The sequence below is a fragment of the Mus caroli genome, chromosome 14 (assembly GCF_900094665.2).
Source record: "Mus caroli chromosome 14, CAROLI_EIJ_v1.1, whole genome shotgun sequence".
Lineage (NCBI taxonomy): Eukaryota > Metazoa > Chordata > Mammalia > Rodentia > Muridae > Mus > Mus caroli.
The window spans coordinates 60,727,950-60,746,282 of record NC_034583.1 but is presented as its reverse complement, the minus strand read 5'-3'; the positions used below and the strand labels follow the sequence as shown (position 1 = coordinate 60,746,282).

The window sequence follows — 18,333 nt, the reverse complement described above, 5'->3', positions numbered from 1 at the left end:
CAGTTAGTTTTTATTGCATGAGGTTGTCCATCTCACTGTAGATCACTGGAGTTTCCTTGCCTGGACAGGCAGCCGGTGTGATCAGAAGGTGTGGTAGTTTGAGTACACTTAGGACAGAGATTATGTTTAATCCTGGAAGCTGTGTGGTGCATCAGTTGCCTTTCTCAATGCTGTGATAAACACCTGGCAGAGGCAACTTAAGAGAAGAAGGGCTTATTTTGGCTGACGGTTTACAAAGAGATACAGTCGATCATGGTGGGAAGGCATGATGTCAGGAAGTGGGGTGGCTGGTCATGCTGTGTCCCCCAGTCAGGAAGCAGGGGGAGGTGAATTCTGCTGCTTAGCTGGCTTCCTTGTTTTTCTCCTTTTTATTCAGTTTGGGGTCCCAGATGGTGCCTCCCACATTCAGGGTGGGTCTTCCTTTCTTAGTTAATTCTCTGTGGAAACATCTAGAGAGGCATACTCAGAGCTAAGTCTCCTAGGGGATTTCAAATCAAGTCGTCTTGACAGTCAAGTTTAATTATTATTATTATTATTATTATTATTATTATTATTATTATTATTGGGGTTTTTTTCGAGACAGGGTTTCTCTGTGTAGCCCTGGCTGTCCTGGAACTCACTCTGTAGACCAGGCTGGCCTCAAACTCAGAAATCCGCTTGCCTCTGCCTCCCAAGTGCTGGGATTAAAGGTGTGCACCACCACCGCCCAGCTTAATTATCATTATTATCGTATATATGTGCATGATGTGTGTGTGTGTGTGTATGTGTGTGTGTGGCATTGGCCACATTCTAGGGTGAAAAAGTGTGGAGACTGGAGAGCAATTCTGTGGAGTTGCATCTTTTCTTCCATGTTTCTGTGAGCCCCAGGGATCCGATTCTGGTGGCCTTGCATGGCAAGCTCCTTTACCCACTGAGCCATCTCACCCATCTGGCAATGATGTTTTACCACTATGGGTGGCACTGCAGAAGAACAGGGGCTTTTGTGGGGAGTAAAGGAGCCCTGTGTGAATGTCTAAGGTGCTGCCTAACTTACTTTTCTATTGCTGTGGTAAAACACTGTGACCAAGGCAACTCATAAGCGAAAGTGTTTCCTTTGGGACTCATGGATCCCGAGGGTTATAGTTTAGGGCCTTCAGGTCAGGAGCATGGCAGCAGACAGGCAGGCAAGATGCTAGAGTAGTAGCTGAGGGATCACATCTTGAGACACAAAGCACGAGGCAGACAGCTAACTGGGAGTGGCATGTGCTCTTGAAACCTCAAAGCCTGCCCTTCATGAAACATCTCTGCCAACAAGGCCACTCCTCCTAATCCTTCTCAAACAGTTCCACCAACTGAGGACCAAGCATTCAAAGATATGAGTGTATGGGACGTGGGGGGCAAACCACCGGAGAGATGAAGCATTGAGTGAATATGTATTATTGACAAGGACCATGGGCTAGACTCAGAGGAATTGTCTCTGGGTGGATACTGACAGTATGAGCAAAATCTAGTGACTACAGCTTCTCTTAGATAACTGCAACGCGAGACTGACTGCTCCTCCTACCGAGGCTATCTAACCCCTCCTTCTGGGTTGTACATAGCAGAGGCTGATGCTATGGATTGTTGTAGTTGCTGCTGCTCCACCAGAATCAGCACAGCACACCCAATCCCAGCTTCCCTATATGTGTGTCTATGTATCTTCTGTCCTTCCTTTCTTCCCTTCCTGTCGCAGTCAGATTTCCAGGACCATGCCATGCAGGATCCAGTCCAAACCTGGGTTTGAATTCTGGTTCGGTTTCTTTTAGCTTGGAAACACAGGCCAAAGTCCCTTTCCTATCAGCAAGATGGAGACGCCCTCATGAGCTGCAGAGGTCTGGGTTGACTAGAGATAGTTCATTGCTGCTCTAGAGTGTCTCAAAAATGGAAACAATGACAAGAATGTGGGTTCTAGGTATACCCACAGCACAAGTCAGCCTCACCGGCCTCTGCACTTGGAGCAGTTGTAGATGTAGCCACTCAGGGAAAAGTTCATTGAGGGTTTGCTGGGTTTTGAGCACATCCACCTGCATCACCACATTGACCTTGGGGAGACCCAGGTGACACTATTGCTGTCTCCTCACAGACACAGAGCCTGACTCAGATGGCTCAGTCTCTGGGCACCAAGCCATCCATGAGCCCAGAAACCTATGAGTCAGTTCTCCAGTTAGTGCTTTCTCAATTCTTTTTTCACCATGTCTGAGTAGAGACAGGCCATTCCATCACAGCCATCACTACATACTCAGCAAAGTCAGTACAGAACCGAAGCTCACCACTGGTCCTTTCAGCTTCCTGGCATTAGCAGAAAATTCTATATGCAAAGCACTAGGGGGTTAACCAAGAGGGGGCATCTCATTCCATAGGGGTGGTGGTGTGGCTTGAGTGGGAGATGTCCCCCTACAGGCTCTTATGTTGGAATGCTTGGTCCTCAGCTAGAGGCACTGCTTTGGAAGGTTGGGAAACTTTTTGGAGGTGGAGCCTTGATGGAAGGAAGTGAGTCACTGGGGGAGGGCCTTAACAGTTTATAGTGTGACCACACTTCCCGTCTGTTCCCTGCTTTCTGTTTATGAAGATGTGACGGGATAAGGCAGATTGGTGGTGCATGCCTTCAATCCCAGTGCTTGGATGGCAGAGGCAGAGAGATCTCTGTGAGTCTGGGGCCAGTCTGGTCTACATAGAAAGTTCCAGGGCAGCTAGGGTTATATTGTCTCCAGAACAAATAACAAAGGAAAGGACAAGACATGATGTCCTGGGTTATAGACGCCTGCTGTGTAGAGCCACCAGGATGGACTGTGTGCTCCCAAACTGTGAGCCAATATTCTTCTTCTTCTCTTAGGATGCTTCTTGACAGATACTTGGTCATAGCAACAAGGAAACTATCTACTGCAGGGAGCTCCTGTCAAAAACACAGGAAATAGCAAATGTACTGGTACCGGTGAGGATGTGGAGAAACTGAAGCCCTGTGTGTCAATGGTACTGATGATGCAGGAAACAGTGTGGTGTTCTTAAAAACTTGTTTTTTTGTTTTTTGTTTTTTGTTTTTATTTGTTTAGTTTGTTGAGGTGGGGGTGGTGCTAGGGATAGGACGCTAGGCCATGTACATAATAGGCAACTGCTCTATCACCAAGTTATGTCCTCAACTCCCAAACTTTAAAGCTATCACATCATTTTGAATTCCAAAACTGGAGCCAGGTGTGGTGGCACATAGCTGTAATTATAGTTTGTAAGGAGACTGAGGGAAGAGTATCACAAGTTTAAGGCTAAATCTGGCCACACAATGAGATCTAGGTCAACCTGGACAGCTTTTTAAGACCCTGTCTCGAAATTTAAAAGAAAACAATTACGGGTGTACTCTGACCCATGTCTGTAATCATAGCACTCAAAAGACTAAGACAAGGCCACCTGGAGTTTGAGAATAGATTGGGTTACACAGTGAGTTCTGGACTAGCCTGGACTATAGAGGGAGAGCTTGTTAAACACACACACACACACACACACACACACACACACACACACACACACACGGCTGTGGGTGTAGCTCAGTGGCTGAATGCTTATCTAGTATCTACAAGGACCCAGCATGAGAAAGGAAGGAAAGAAAGGAGGGAGAGGGAGGAACAGACATTGACACCCAGGCTTTGGGGATGTGTTTACACACCCAAGCTCACAGCAGCACAATTCATAACTGGCATCTCTTGACAAACTGCATACATATAAGGCAAAACTGTAGAAGGGAAAATTCTGACACATACTTCAACCTCCAACCTCGAGGACATTCTGCTAAGTGGGAAAAGCTGGTCACTAAAGGCCAAATATGGGATGATTCCTACCTAGAGCTGTCAAACTCTGAGAAACAGAGCAGAACGGGAATTGCCAGGGGCGGTAAGGACTGGAAGATTATTTAACGCGTCTGGACCGTTTGTTTTGCAAGGATGCTCTGGAAATTAGTTGCCCCCAAAATGAAAAACATACTCAACACTACTGAACTGTATATGTATGGTTAAGATGTAAGTTTTAATACATATCTTTCACTGCAATGAAAAATAAAGATCTAAGAAAGATGCCAGGTGGCTTTCCAATAGTGATTTTATACTTGTGTGTACATGTCTATGTGTGCACAGATGTGTATATGTAGTGTATTTACAAAGACAAGTGTAAGATTGCCCAGATGTGTGCATATACACGAGTGGAGGCCAGAGCCTGGCATACCATGCCTTCTTCTATTGATCTGTACCTTATTTTTTGCAATAGGGTCACTGTTCAGCTTCCCTGAACCTGAAGTTCATCAATTCAGCCAGGATGGTTGGTCCAACAGCTTTGTGGATGGGGCTGTCTTCTCTCCCCCATGCACAGGTATTATATAAGCACAGCTTTCATGTTAACTTTTATGTGGATGCTAGGAATTCAAACTCGGGTCCTCATAGTTACACTGTAATCACTCTGCCCACTGAGCCACTGTAAAACCAAACCAAAACCAAACCAAACCAAACCAAACCAAACCAAACCAAACCAAACCAAACCAAACCAAACCAGGCCTGTCATTTTTCCACTCGTCCTTTTACAGCCCTATAGAAGAGCAGACCTACAAACCTATACTTGAGTTCTATCTGCCACAGGCTTGGGTGATCTGTAACTCAGTCAACTACTGACACAAACCTTGTCCTCATTTCCAAAGTCAAAGTGATGTCCAAGCAGACAGACTGCCACAAAGACTCAACAAGGTAATGAATAGGACCAGGGACTTAGTCGACCTTCTTTTCCTTCTTGTAAGTAAAAACAAAAAACAAAACAAAACAAAAAAACCCCAATGTATTCTATGGTTTCCACAGTGGGTCAGGGAGGTGATCAAGGCACTCCCATCGTAGAGATTAGAAAATTGCTGTGTGAAGCTAAGGTTCTTCAAGGCCAAGGAGGACACGGGGCCAGTCTCCTGACTCGCAAGCCTGGCTACAACGTGCATACTCTGAAGCCTGGCTGGTTGCAGCTCAAAGGAGAGAGCTTTGGACTCATTGTGGGAACAATGAGTTGATTGAAAACATCTGGACTGGGTTTTCCAACCACTTTCCCAATCTGGGCTAGTTTCCAAGCCGTCAGGCTCCACTGAAATGCATGCTTGCTAGTAGACGGCTGTTTCTACAGCAAGCTCATATTTGTTTTACTGCGTACTAGCAACGGAAGGGCCCCTCCATCTTGCCAGTGAGGCTTCTTCCCCAGAACATTCTGAGCTGAGCTGCTGAAGGGCAGATTGCAAAAAGAGGCAGTGCCCTTACTCCACTGGTAGCCAAGGAAGCCACCCTTACATTGGCGAGGAGGACTGCCACAAACTGTTTCCCACCTAGGGTCTATTCATCACACAAAATAATGGGTTTCAGCCTGGCATGGTGACACATTCCTGGAACCCCAGCACTGGGGAGGCGGATGCTGGAGGATCGGCCATGAATTTGAGGCCAGTTGGAGATATCTAGCAATAACCAGTCTCAAAGAGAGAGTTCGTCATGAACTTTGATATTATTCACCCCCCACTATCTTCTTCTGCCCAATTGTTCTGCTGATCCCCTCCTCTTCCTAACTAGCCTCCCCTCTGCTTTCAAGTCCTTTGTTGGTGGTGGTTGGTTGGCTGGTTTGTTTGTTTTTGTTTTGTTTTGTTTGTTTTCAAGACAGGGTATCTCTGTGTGACCCTGACTGTCTTGCAATTCACTATATAGACCAAGCTAGTCTCAAACTCAGAGATTCAGCTACCCCTGCCTCCGAGTGCTGGGATTAAAGGTGTGCACTACCACCTGCATCATGTTCTTTTAAAGTCTAGATTTCATGTATGAGAGAAAACATGGTATTTTTCTGGATAGCCCTGGCTTGCTTCACTTCATATGACGGTCTCCAGTTCTATCCGTTTCCTCCTCCCCCCCACCCAAATGACTTGGTTTTGTTTTTGTGGTGGCTGATTAATATTACATTGTGTGGATATGCACTTCCCTTATTCAGTTATCTTTTTTTTTTTTTTTTTTTTTTTTTTTTNACTCACTTTTGTAGACCAGGCTGGCCTCGAACTCAGAAATCCGCCTGCCTCTGCCTCCCGAGTGCTGGGATTAAAGGCGTGCGCCACCACGCCCGGCTTTATTCAGTTATCTTGTTCGTTCGTTTGTTTTTATTATTGTTGTTTTCAAGACAGGATCTATCTATCTATCTATCTATCTATCTATCTATCTATCTAGTCCTGGCTGTCCTGGAACTTGCTCTGTAGAGCAGCTTGGCCTCGAACTCCCAGGGAACTCTATCTGGGAGTTCCCTCCCAAGAGCTGGGATGAAAGGAGTGCACACTGTGTTCAGCTTTCAGTCATCTCTTGATGGGCAACTAGCTTAGTGCTATCACTTGGCTACTGTGAAAATTCAGAGCATCTTTAAAGCAACTGCAGGGGACAGCAGAGCGTGTGATATCTGCACTGTGTCATACCGAGGGCACTGTTATCCAGCAGAACTAAACTTCCCTGTACCTTTTCATCTCCCTTCTGGTAAGCTTGCTTTCTGCTGTTCTTGGCCATGGTACCTTCTCTTGGATACAGGATATACAAACCTACACTTTTCTTAAGACAGTATCACCATCCTTGGGTCGCTATTTGATCTGGTTTCATGTCAATACTTTCTCCAATATATCTATTACCCATCAGCTAGATTGTCCTGAGTCCAACACACCCTGCTTCCATGTCTGTATGTGGGAATGTGAGAGAGTTCTGGGCACCTAGGGGACATATGCACGCTAGGAAAGTGGTACTTGGGACATAAGATTAGGTTCATATTTGGGACACAAAAAAGCCATTCAATCAGAAACAAAATTATGTTTTACTCTTTCCAGTCACTCACAGGAACCCCTCTCCCATGAAAGAAGTGTGTAGGCAAATTAGCAGATGCTCTGGAAGAGCATGCATGAACCTGGGCTGGAAGCTCAGCCCTTGGTCTGACCAGGGCAATGAAGTTATCCCAACATGCAGGGTCCTTGGCCTTGCCAGTGTCAGCACAACTGGGTGGAGGGTCCCCATCCTGTTTCAGGTTGGCATGAAAGCTCATCAGAGGGTATGAGAAAGGTCAGCTGCCCTATTTAGAGCTCTCTGAGAGGCCCCTGACTTGCTGGGCTCAGAGAGGCTTTGGGAGTTGAAACCTGCTTACAGGTTAGGCTGAAAAAAATCCATGGGATTCCTGATGATTGCCCTATTTTTATCATGACAGCATGAGCCTCAGAGGTGTTTGGAGACTCCAGGAGGGCAGTCTAGTGTGGGTTAGCTACATTGTTCCCAGTCCATCCACAGAGCCTGACTCCACTGAGCACTACTCTGCGGACATCATACCACAGACGGTTCCATCAACTGTTCACTGTAAGCTTCCATGCCAAAGCACATCAGACAGCTCAGCACCGAGTGCACACCGTGTACCCAGTGCAACGACAAACTCTCCACTGCAGCTCATGAAACTTAAATACATTTATATTTAGACGTTTTTCCATGGTGCAAACTAGGGCCACTCTATATACAGATGACTGAAGTCTCTGTGCATGTGTGTGCATGCGTGTACAAGAGTGTGCACATGAGTTTGTATGTGTGTGAATGTGCATGCACGTGAAGATCAGAGGACACCACCCAGGTGTTGCTCTTCAGGCACTGACTACCTGACCTTTTTTTTTTTTGAGACAGGTTTTCTCACTGGCTTGAGACTCTCTGAGCCGGTCTCTGCCTCCCTAGTGCCAGGATTCTAGGTACATCCCACCATGCTCAGCCACTGCCTTCTCTTGGTGTGTGTGTGTGTGTGTGTGTGTGTGTGTGTGGTCACGAATGCGTTATTGTATGTTGCATGCATCCATGGAGGGCGGGCAGCTAGGGGTCAAACTCCAGTCTTCATAAGCTCTTTATTGACTGAGCCGTCTTCTCATCTCTTAGACAGCGTAAGTCTTGAATCCCTTGGCATCGCAGTGGTCTGTTTGTCTGGTATTTGTTTCTCTCCTTCCTTTCCTTAAACTGCAGCTTTTACAACACTCAGTGTTTTCAGTGTCTACATGGATGACCTTTAGAAGTCCAGTACTGGGTCACCGCATGTTCTCTCTCTAGAGACCTTCTTACCCTGGGCTCCAGCTGTTCTTCAGGCTCACAGCTTAGCCCTGGCTGTAATCGATACTTGTATCCTTCTCAATCTCCATCTCAACCATCATGTTTTGCAGCCGAATCTACCCCTCCACCCCTGTCTCATTGGTTAAAGTAGTTTTGCAGGATTGATCCCTCCTCCTTGTCTCTCTTCCTTGTGTAGTGGGGACTCTGTAGACCATCGTCTTATTAGCTGTCTTTCAAGTCCCCTCCTCTCTCCTGAACCCTTGGGCCCTTGTCGTCCTTCTATAGCAAAGCCCTACCCAAGAAGCCCACCTGTCCTGCCACCCCATGCTGGCTCCTATGGGGGAAGATCCACAAATTCCTCCTCTGATGATAGATTTGTTACCAATTTGATTATAAGAAATAAAGCTGTCACTGGGTAAAAGCCACCATCACTGGAGAGTATTTACCCTAAAATTTTGAGGCTACAATGATCTGGAATGGAGAATATAAATCCGACGTCAGCCCTAGATCACTTGGATGGAATAAACAGAGATGTGGACATATGGAAGAACACTGGAAGTTTAGTCAGATGCAGGAAGTGGTTCTAAAGGCCCCCCAGCTAATTGGTCTTGGCTGCCTTGGCTCTCATTGCTGCCAAGTAACCCAGAGCACGATTTGAGAGCACGTGACTCTAAGCATGGGGTGTTAGGCCAGTTCTTCCATCAGGGAGCGTCCTATTGTCTGGGCCTGAGGTGTGCAGGAAACGGGACACCTTTCTTCCTATCATTTCTAGAATAGTGAAAGAAGGGTTGAAGCGTTAGCGTGTCTATCTTGTCTATCCACTGTGCCCTTGACCCAGATTCAGTCACACCCAGAACTTTGAGATCAGAACATTCTGGGTTGGGCCAGAAACAGTCTGTATTTTGACTCAGGAGAGTTCTGTATTTTGACTCAGGAGAATTTTTTTGCAGTTATCAGCAGTCAAGGGATTGTGGACAGCTCACTCTAGCCTAACAGTCTGAGTCCTGCCAAGGCCTGTGGGCAGCTCAGCTGAGAAGCAGCTGAGGTTGATGTGCAGCTAGTGTGTGTGTGTGTGTGTGTGTGTGTGTGTAAGCATGTGGACATCAGAGGTTGGTTCAGGTATCTCCTTCCACTTTATGCTTTTGAGACAGAGTCTCTTATTGAACCCGCTGCTCACCAATTGGCTAGTCTGGCTGACCAGTAAGCTCCAGGAATCCTCTTGTCTCCACATTCTTAGCACTGAGGCGGCTTCAGGTCCTTGCCACCATGCCCAGCTTTCATGTAGGTGCCAGATAACCAAACTGAGGTTGTCATGCTTGCAGAGCAAGGTCTTTATCCAGAGCCACCTTCTAGCCCCAAGAAGAACAGCTGTTTGCAATGCTACCCTTTTACCCACACCTGCGTGTCCAACCAGGGACAAAGACTCTGGGGACACACCAGTTCGTGACGAATCTATCATCCAACCAGGTGGTGGTGGCACACACCTTCAGCCCCAGCATTCAGGAGACAGAGGCAGGTGGATCTGAGTTCATGACCAGCCTCATCTTACAGAGCATATTCTAGGAAAACCAAGGCTATACGAAGAAACCCTGTCTCAATCAATCAATCAAATAAAAAAGAATGAAAGAAACAAAAAGCCTAGTTGGATAACATCTGAGGAATACCGCTGGATGCCATAAACACAAACCAGTGCAAGAACATAAGCACATGTGTGAGCATGTGTGCACACACACACAAAAACACATATAAAACCACACATGCCACTTGGGAGGCAGAGGCAGGCGGATTTCTGAGTTCGAGGCCAGCCTGGTCTACAAAGTGAGTTCCAGGACAACCAGGGCTACAGAGAAACCCTGTCTTGGAAAACAAAAACAAAACAAAACAAAAAACCAAAAACACACATGCACACACACACAGACACAATAATAATAGTAAATAATAATATTAGTGGTAGATAATAATGAACTCTAGCCTGTGGAGCACTTTTGAGAAACTGTGAAAGCCGTACTTGGAAGAAGAAATCTGGATAGTAATAGGGAGTGTGGCTTAGTGCGGTGGGCACAGACTAATCTCACCTATTCTCTACAGGAGAGTTCATGTTGGTTTCTTCCTCTATCATTCCCAGGAGAGGCCTCCCACCCACCTTCCAGCAGGACACAGCCTGCAGGACAGATAGAAAACTCTTAGACATTCACACTTAATAGCAATTACAGCTTTCTTTGCCAGTTCATCAGAGTGTACCCTGGCCTCGCTGCGTGACATGCACGCAGCTCCACAGCATCGTCTCTTACCTTCGCCTGGACCATAGGAGGAGCTAGCAGCCCAGGACTTGGCCTCTACATAGCCCACTTGCCGGCAGACCACGTGGGCGGCGTGGATCGAGAAGTCATCGTCGCACACCGTGCCCCACTGGCCTTCGTAGTAGACCTCCACGCGGCCCTCATTGTGCTTCCTCTTCTGGCCCGCCAGGCGGACCTGGATCTTGACCACATCGGAGGGCACCTGCCGCTGATGATGCTCGGGAGCGGGCTGCTGGAAGTACTCAGGGTACTGGAGCTGGTAGGGCCAGCCCTCGTACTGTGCTAGGCTCAGGGAGGGCAGCAAGACAAGCAGAGCCAAACAGCCGGAGAGGCAGGAGCCAAAATGGAGCTCCATTCTTGTCCTGTGCTGAGAGGAGGGGGCGGGTGGCAGCAGGAACTAGAGAGAGAGAGAGAGAGAGAGAGAGAGAGAGAGAGAGAGAGAGAGAGAGCACATTAGTCTAGCATAAAGACTGTAGCTACTATAAAGTGTCCTGAGACATCATCTTTCTGGCTTAGCATGCAAAGCTCTTCTGGACTCCATTCCAACCCATTTCTGCCCCCACCTCATGTTTTGGCCACAGCAGTCTGAATTCCCGATGTCACCCACCACCTCCTCATCTCAGAAATGCTGTCATCAGTTCTCTGAACTCAAAAACCTTTCCTTTCCCACCATTGTACACGGATGGAGGTCATAGGACAACTTGTGGGAGTCAATTTTCACCATGTGGGTCCCGGGGATCGAACTCAGGTCACCAGTCTTGGCAACAAGCTCCTTTAGCTACTGAGCCATCTCACCAGCCCTCTTCCTTTTTTTCACAATCGAGAAGTGGGCAGAGTTGAGGGAGACTGTCAAAGGATGGGGAAAGTGTCCCTGGTTGTCAACAGAGGGTAGCCATTTCCTCTCAGGGCTTGAAGTGTCTCTCTGAGACATCGGTGCTTTCTAGGAATGAGCACAGCTGAGCAAAAAGGCTACCTAGTGGCATCTGTGTTCTTCACTGGGTCTCAGAGCCACCTAGAGCAACCAGCAGGGAGGAGCCACAGAACATATCTAGGGTGTCACTCTCCCCCCTGGTTTCTAATCTCTTCCTGGTGCCTCTAATGGGAAAATCCAGTTTTACCCAACCAAAACAAGGCTAAAAGCCACTGCTGGAGAAGTCTGCCTGGGCTGGCCTCCTGGGACACGGGGCTGGCAGAAAGGGAGGACAGTGTGTCCCACAGGCAAGGGCAGGCTCTCAGAACACCTTCCTGCACTCCGCTCCTTCAAACTCCTCACAGCCCAAGGCCCAGCTGAACCTGGCCCAGTTTCTCCAGTCATCCCCTGCCAAAGCAGATTTAGGATTTGATAATTTCCCAGGGATTTTCAACATGTCCAATGGGAAGACACAGTTTTTGTTTTTTTTTTTAGGGCAAAGCTTATGTCTTACTCTTCTCTGGTTTCTCCGTGCCAGATTTCATAACTTCATAGACACATTTACTAATTGGGAAGGTGATGTGGCTGCAGAGACTGAGCCACAAGTGGAGTATGGGGTCTGAGTGGTCCTCAATGTAGCACTGCATCCAGAAGTCTGACAGGATCCTTTGTGACCTGCACAGTTCTCCAAGGCCCAGTGGCCTTGTTCCCACTGTGTGTGCGTGCTTGTGCACGTGTGTGTGAAAACCTCCACTGTCAGTGACTGAGGTGAGTAGAGGGCCACTGTCACTTTCTTTGAAAATGATGAAGCAAGCTGGGCATAGTGGTACCACTGGCCTTTAATCCTAGAACTTAGGGGTCAGAAGCAGTTGAATCTCTTGTGAATTTGAGTTCCAAAAAGAAAAAGGAAAAGAAGTTGAGGAGAGGAGAGGAGAGGAGAGGAGAGGAGAGGAGAGAAAAGGAAAGGAAGGGAGGGAGGGAAAGAGGGGAAAGGGAAGGAAAGGGGAATGAAAGAAGGAAAGAAAGAATGCAGGAAGGAAGGAAGGAAAGAAAGAAAGAAACAAAGGATGGAGCAAAGAAAGAAGGGGTCTGCAGAATTCACCCTCAGAGATGTTCTGAAGGCCCTGTTGCATTTCCTTTCAATCTATAGTATCTCTGCCTAGGGAATACAGGGGTTTGAGACCAGCCTGCTTCTAACTCACAGGAGAGATGCTGAGCCCTTTGTGGTCAAACAGAAGAGGAGTTAAAGAACCCAGCATCAGGAAGGGCATTATCTACATGGGGAGAGAGAGCACGCTAGAGCCCAGAGAACTGAGTTTGACTACTCATTCTCAGGTTTAACTCGTGCTACCTTGGGCAAAACATTTAGCTTCTCTGCACATTAATTTCCTCATCTATTGAAGGTAGATTGCAATCAAATGCAGCCCACAGAACTGTTCTGTGAGCTAAAGGAATGGCTTCCCTTAAGCACTGCAGCAGGAGCATTTGCTAAAGGAAAAACTACATTCTTCAAGGTCATGGCTATCACAGGCAGTGGGAACCTACAGATAACTCGAGAGTGAGGCTACGTGCCAGAGACTTCATGTGTCCTGGTCCTCAGATAACTCAGAGACGGAGAGATCATGGGAAAAGGACTGTGGGTGTGTCTCAAGGAGGAAGCAGATTGAGAAATGAGAACCCCAAAGGCAACACCAGGAGCTGCAGTTGGAAACTGCAGGGGCATTCATGATTGATTCGCTTTAAACACACACAAAGGGACAGAGATTGTAGTGCTGAGCTCAGAGTAACTTCCTAGCAAGGAAGGACTGGCTAAATGACCTTGAGCTGGAGCCACCCGAGATCTGCCTTAAAGAGATGCAATCCTTTGTATGTTGCTGTCCTGTGGGTTTACTACAGAGAAAGCCCTGTGTTACTGCCAGAGGCCCAGCGGTTCTCATCCTGTGACACTCAAACAACGCCAGAAGGTAATGAAGTTCCCGAAACAGGTCCACTGTCTGCACCTGGCTTAGGCTTTGAAACCTACAGAAGAATACCCATAACCCTGGCTTCCAAAGAGCATAATCCCTTGCCAGGTCCCATTAGGCAAAATGAAGGTCCTCTGTGGCTGCTTTCAAGTCCCTCTTTGCTTGTGCTTTATTCTGTTATCCATCAGGCTTTGTGACAGGAGCCTCAACAGTGAGGGTTTCCACAAAGCGACATACCTGTTTCTGCTAGGTAGACTCATTTGTATTAGTTAAACCTTGCCATAAACAACTATAAAACCGTAGATAAAACATATTTATCATACTAAAACATATTTATCAAGCACTGCATAAAATTTTGTTCAACAAAAAAACCCTGCCTGTTGAAATGACCCCATAAAGGCAGGCAGTGGTGGTGTATGGTTTTAACCCCAGCACTTGGGAGGCAGAAGCAAGTGGATCTGTGAGTTTCAGACCAGACTGCTCTATAGAGCAAGTTCCAGGAGAGCCAGGGCTACATGTCCAACCACCCACCACACCCAACAAAAACAACCAACCAGCCAACAAACAAACAGAAAGAAAATGACCCTATAAGTTTACAATGGAGAAGAAAAGTTTCTATCACTTGGTAACATTAATTAATAATATACTGATTTGATAATGGCTTTACTACTTTATGCCTTTGTTGTATTTGTTTTTTTGTTTGTTTTTGTTTTTCTGTACTTTGTTTTGTTTGAGCCATGGTCTTACTCTGTAGCTCAGGCTGAGTGAAACTCACAGTGATCCCTCTGCCCCAGCCTCCAAGTGCTGGGATTACAGGCACGAGCCACCACACTTGCATCCCTTGCCTGTCTCTTCATAACTTTGCAACTGCTCCTTCCACTGATGAACAATGTTTAATATAAAATGCCAGGCCTTGTCACGCCCACAGCAGCCTCACAAAGCTTGTTTACAAGTCTCTTAATGGTATCAAGAGGCCACAAGGAGGGACTGACATCTGCCATCCAGATTGGCGAGGGAACATTCTAGGATGTTCAAACACCGCCTGAGTCCTGAGTCCCTGGCGCTGGAGGGCTCCAGAGGCAGCATGGACTCAAAGAGCCAAGGATCCTGAGGGGAAGGATGTGCGTGGAGAGGCGCTCACGTAGGTCTCTGCTGTTCCCACGACAGTGGCTAGGAGGTGGAAGAGCTGAGTGAAATTTTCAGCATCCTCCAATGACTGAGAAAATAAAATCAGACGTCAGGGGACGAGATGGATGACAAAGACATATTAGGACATGGTGTGTAAAAAAAAACATGCTCGGAAATCCAAAGATGGTAACTTAGTCAGGGTTTCTATTCCTGCACAAACACGACCAAGAAGCAAGTTGGAGAGGAAAGGGTTTATTCAGCAGACACTTCCATGCTGCTGTTCATCACCAAAGGAAGTCAGGACTGGAACTCAAGCAGGTCAGGAAGCAGAGCTGATTCAGAGGCCATGGAGGGATGTTACTTACTGGCTTGCTTCTCCTGGCTTGCTCAGCTCGCTTTCTTATAGAACCCAAGACTACCAGCCCAGGGATGGCACCACCCACAAGGGGACCTCCCCCCTTGATCACTAATTGAGAAAATGCCTGACAGCTGGATCTCATGGAGGCCTTTCCTCACATGAAGCTCCTTTCTCTGTGATAACTCCAGCCTGGGTCAAGTTGACACACAAAACCAGCCAGTACGGAAAAGGAGAGAAAGAATGTGCAGGGGAAGCATCTGACGAGCAGGAGTGGAGAACTTCCGACACGGATGGGCAAGAGCCAAGCCAAGCAGTGTACTTCACAGAGGAAAGCACCTCTGGCCACACGGACTGCAGAAAGTCTGAGACAGAGGAAATCTTACACATAGCCGGGGGTAATGGGTATGCTATATCTAAATGATGTCGTCGGGAAGCTGCCCCACAGAAATGAGGAAGTAAGATAATGGGACAGCGTTTTCAAAGGGCTGATAAGGGAGCAGGCAGGCAGTATTCACTGAGGGGGAAAACAAAGATGAAATGAGAACATCACGACTCTCAAAAATGGACGTACTAGGATGGGATCTTAACGCCAAAGGGAAAGTAACCCCAGTAATGGGATGGAGGTTTAGGAAGGAATGAAAGATGGAATAGAAAACCACATAAGCAAACCTAAATGCAAACCCATCATGTAAAACATTAACCGTGGCCTGCGTTCTAAAGGATCTGTACTTTGAGCTGGTGAGGTGACTTAATGGTAGACCACCTGCCTATCATTAGTGAGACCCTGGGTTTGGTACTCAGAGTTACAACACAAGGATAATAACAACAGTAACAAGTGCGCGCGCACGTGTGTGTGTGTGTGTGTGTGTGTGTGTGTGTGTGTTGTATGTGTGTGTTGTATGTGTATGAGCAAAGGAGGCATGTGGGGATTAAAGTGTAAGATTCTTGTGTGGTCTGAGAAATGGCACAAGTCTATTTTCTAACAGACTTAACGAGGCTTAACAGATGCATGCTACAGTGTTTGTGTTCACCATCATAAGAAGAACAAACTAATAAAAAATTAGAACGAGTTACTATAGTAGGCAAAAAAAAGGTATTCTAAGAAAATAACTTGATCTGTAAACTTGCTCTTGCTGTGACAAAATACCTGGGATAATCAATTAATGAGGGGGGAAGGAGTTATCTTGCTCATGGTTTCAGAAACTTCAGTTGATGGTCATGTGGTCACATTGCTTTGGGCATGTGGAGGCTCCATGTAGAACGAAAGGAGCACATGACAGAGGAGGCTGCTCTCCTCCAGGGAACGGAGGAAGAGAGAAGAGCTTGGGGCCCTCTCTTGTCTCCCTCTCTCTTCTCTGGTGATTGCACTTTTGTGGAAGCCAGAGGCAGACACTGATGTCCTCCTCAATTGTTCTCCACCTTATTTTTTGTGACAAGATCTCTCCACTGAACCTGGAGCTCACTGACCCAGCTCATTGGCTGGCTAGTGAGCCCCATGGGATCCATCTGTCTTTTCAACCTTGGGATAACACAAAGATGTTACCCCACCCAGCTCTTATGCCGGTGCTGAGCATCCCAACTCAAGTCTCCATTCTTATGCAGCAATCATTTTACCAACATAGTCATCTCCAGCCCCCACTATTCCTCCTGTAGGCCCACTGGCCTAAGGTTCCACTACCTCTCAATAGTGTCAGGGAGAGACATAGCCTTTGAGAGACTTAGAAAAAGTATAATAAATGCTTCAATGAAAAGATAAAAATCACCAAAGCCAGATTGAACAATATAATTAAACTACATATTCTCACAAAAGTCATGGAGACTCACCATGAAAAGATGGAGGCAGATACACCATGGACAGAAGAAAGCAGAATCAAAGCGAGAGAACACTGACTCCAGGACAAGAAAACAGCCAGAGCCAACAAGAGTCAACCAGCCAGGAAGGCACAACTGTGGAAATCTGCATGGATCAGTTCAGCACACATGAAATAAAGATTGACAGAATGAAAAGGAAATCGGGTCCATCGGCCCGATCCTCAGGCGCAGCAGAGACTCCACACAAGACAGCTCTGGCACTGACCACAGAAACGATGAGACAAACAATCTGACAATGCACAAGTCTCTGGGAACTGAATTCAACAACATCCCAGAACAGATTCCCTTCAAGGACACACAGGCTTGTCACACGGAACCCCAAGTTGAGTCAACAACAAGCAAGCCTCCACACAGTCAATGAAACCAGACAGAGCGCGTTCACTGTCTGACCACAGGAGAAGTTAATTAGGTGCCAAGGCGGAAAACCTAATGAGTATTTGTCTGTTTCTAATAAAATATACTGTGGTATATTTTAATTTCTAATAAAATATACTGTGGTAAATTCTGAAGAAGAGGGGTGCTGGCTGGGGGTGTTGGCAGAGTTTTATTAGCATGCATGAAGCCTGAGCGTCAAGTCTCAGCACATGAGAGATGGGGACGAGAATTTCAAGTTCAAGACCATGCTCAACTGCGCAGCAAGTGTGCAGCCAGCCTAGGCTACAGAAGACACTCTCAAAACAAGCAAGCAGCAACAAGCATAAAAGGGAGGCTCAACTGCACAGCAAGTGTGCGGCCAGCCTAGGCTACAGAAGACACTCTCAAAACAAGCAAGCAGCAACAAGCATGAAAGGGAGGTTGTTTTGGATCCTGACTCTGCTGGTTCAATTCAAAGTCAACTAGCATCGATCTTCTGCTGTCAGAGGTCAAAGGTTAACACTGGCCCTCACGTGGCAAAGGACACAGAGCATACATATGTCTCCTCTTGTCTCGTGCTTTCTTCTTACGATGTCACCAGGATTAGATTAGGGGGCTCTACTGTGATGACTTCATCTAGTTCTGGTCAAATCCTCTGAACACCACAGTCAGGTTCTGTTTCTGCTTTCTGCAGTAAAGGGGGAACAGACCCCTGGACACACAGTTCTAACCATGATACTGGAGAATCCACAAACATAAGGGAGAGAGTAACAATAAAATCCTGTTCACCTCCTTCAGCCAAAGTCAGTTGTTGGTTTGGCTAATTCTCAGACATCTTTCTCAGGTGAGCCCCTGCTCTGAGTGAATGGAACTATTGGCTGTGGCAATGACAGCCTAGCCTGATGCACCTCTGTGACACCAATGAATGAATGCTCCAGGGCTGAACGATATGAACCTGGGTGACCTGACTGTATCCTGGGCGTTTGATTTGTCTTGTCTTGCTTTTGTCTTCAACGCTTTCCCTTTGGGTTTTTGTTTTGTTTTGTTTTGTTTGTTTGTTTTTGTAATGGGTCTCGCTATGTAGCCCAGGCTAGCCTAGAGCTAGAAGTCTTCTTGCTTTTTCCTCCTGAATGCTGGCACGTATCACTGTACCCTGCTTTCTATGCTTTCTTTTTCTGGAATTTAAATAAAGTCAGGGATCTGCCATTGGTTGAGCCAAGTGATTTGTAGTCACTATGTTTCTCAATATAGGAGTCATGCCCCCTTCACCATTACTGCTACCCATTCACAATTTTTTTTTTACCCAAGTATTTCTTTTTTTTTAATTTTTAATATTTTT

The 18,333-nt window shown here is 46.7% G+C and overlaps 1 protein-coding gene and 1 long non-coding RNA gene across 3 annotated transcripts in view; one reads left to right on the top strand and one right to left on the bottom strand.

Moving 5' to 3' along the window:
- The window catches only part of Loxl2 (lysyl oxidase like 2), an 87,693-nt gene that overhangs the window by 50,691 nt on the left and 18,669 nt on the right, over window positions 1-18,333 (bottom strand). For both annotated transcript variants that reach the window (XM_029469067.1, XM_021181545.2), the window contains exon 2: window positions 10,400-10,805. In XM_029469067.1, coding sequence (XP_029324927.1) covers window positions 10,400-10,763 — 364 coding nt within the window. In that variant the 5' untranslated portion in view covers window positions 10,764-10,805. The remainder of the gene's footprint in view (window positions 1-10,399; window positions 10,806-18,333) is intronic.
- The window catches only part of LOC110309120, a 60,310-nt gene continuing 46,241 nt past the window's right edge, over window positions 4,265-18,333 (top strand). Inside the window, exon 1 of the long non-coding RNA XR_002379662.1 lies at window positions 4,265-4,368. This is a non-coding gene — a long non-coding RNA (uncharacterized LOC110309120). The remainder of the gene's footprint in view (window positions 4,369-18,333) is intronic.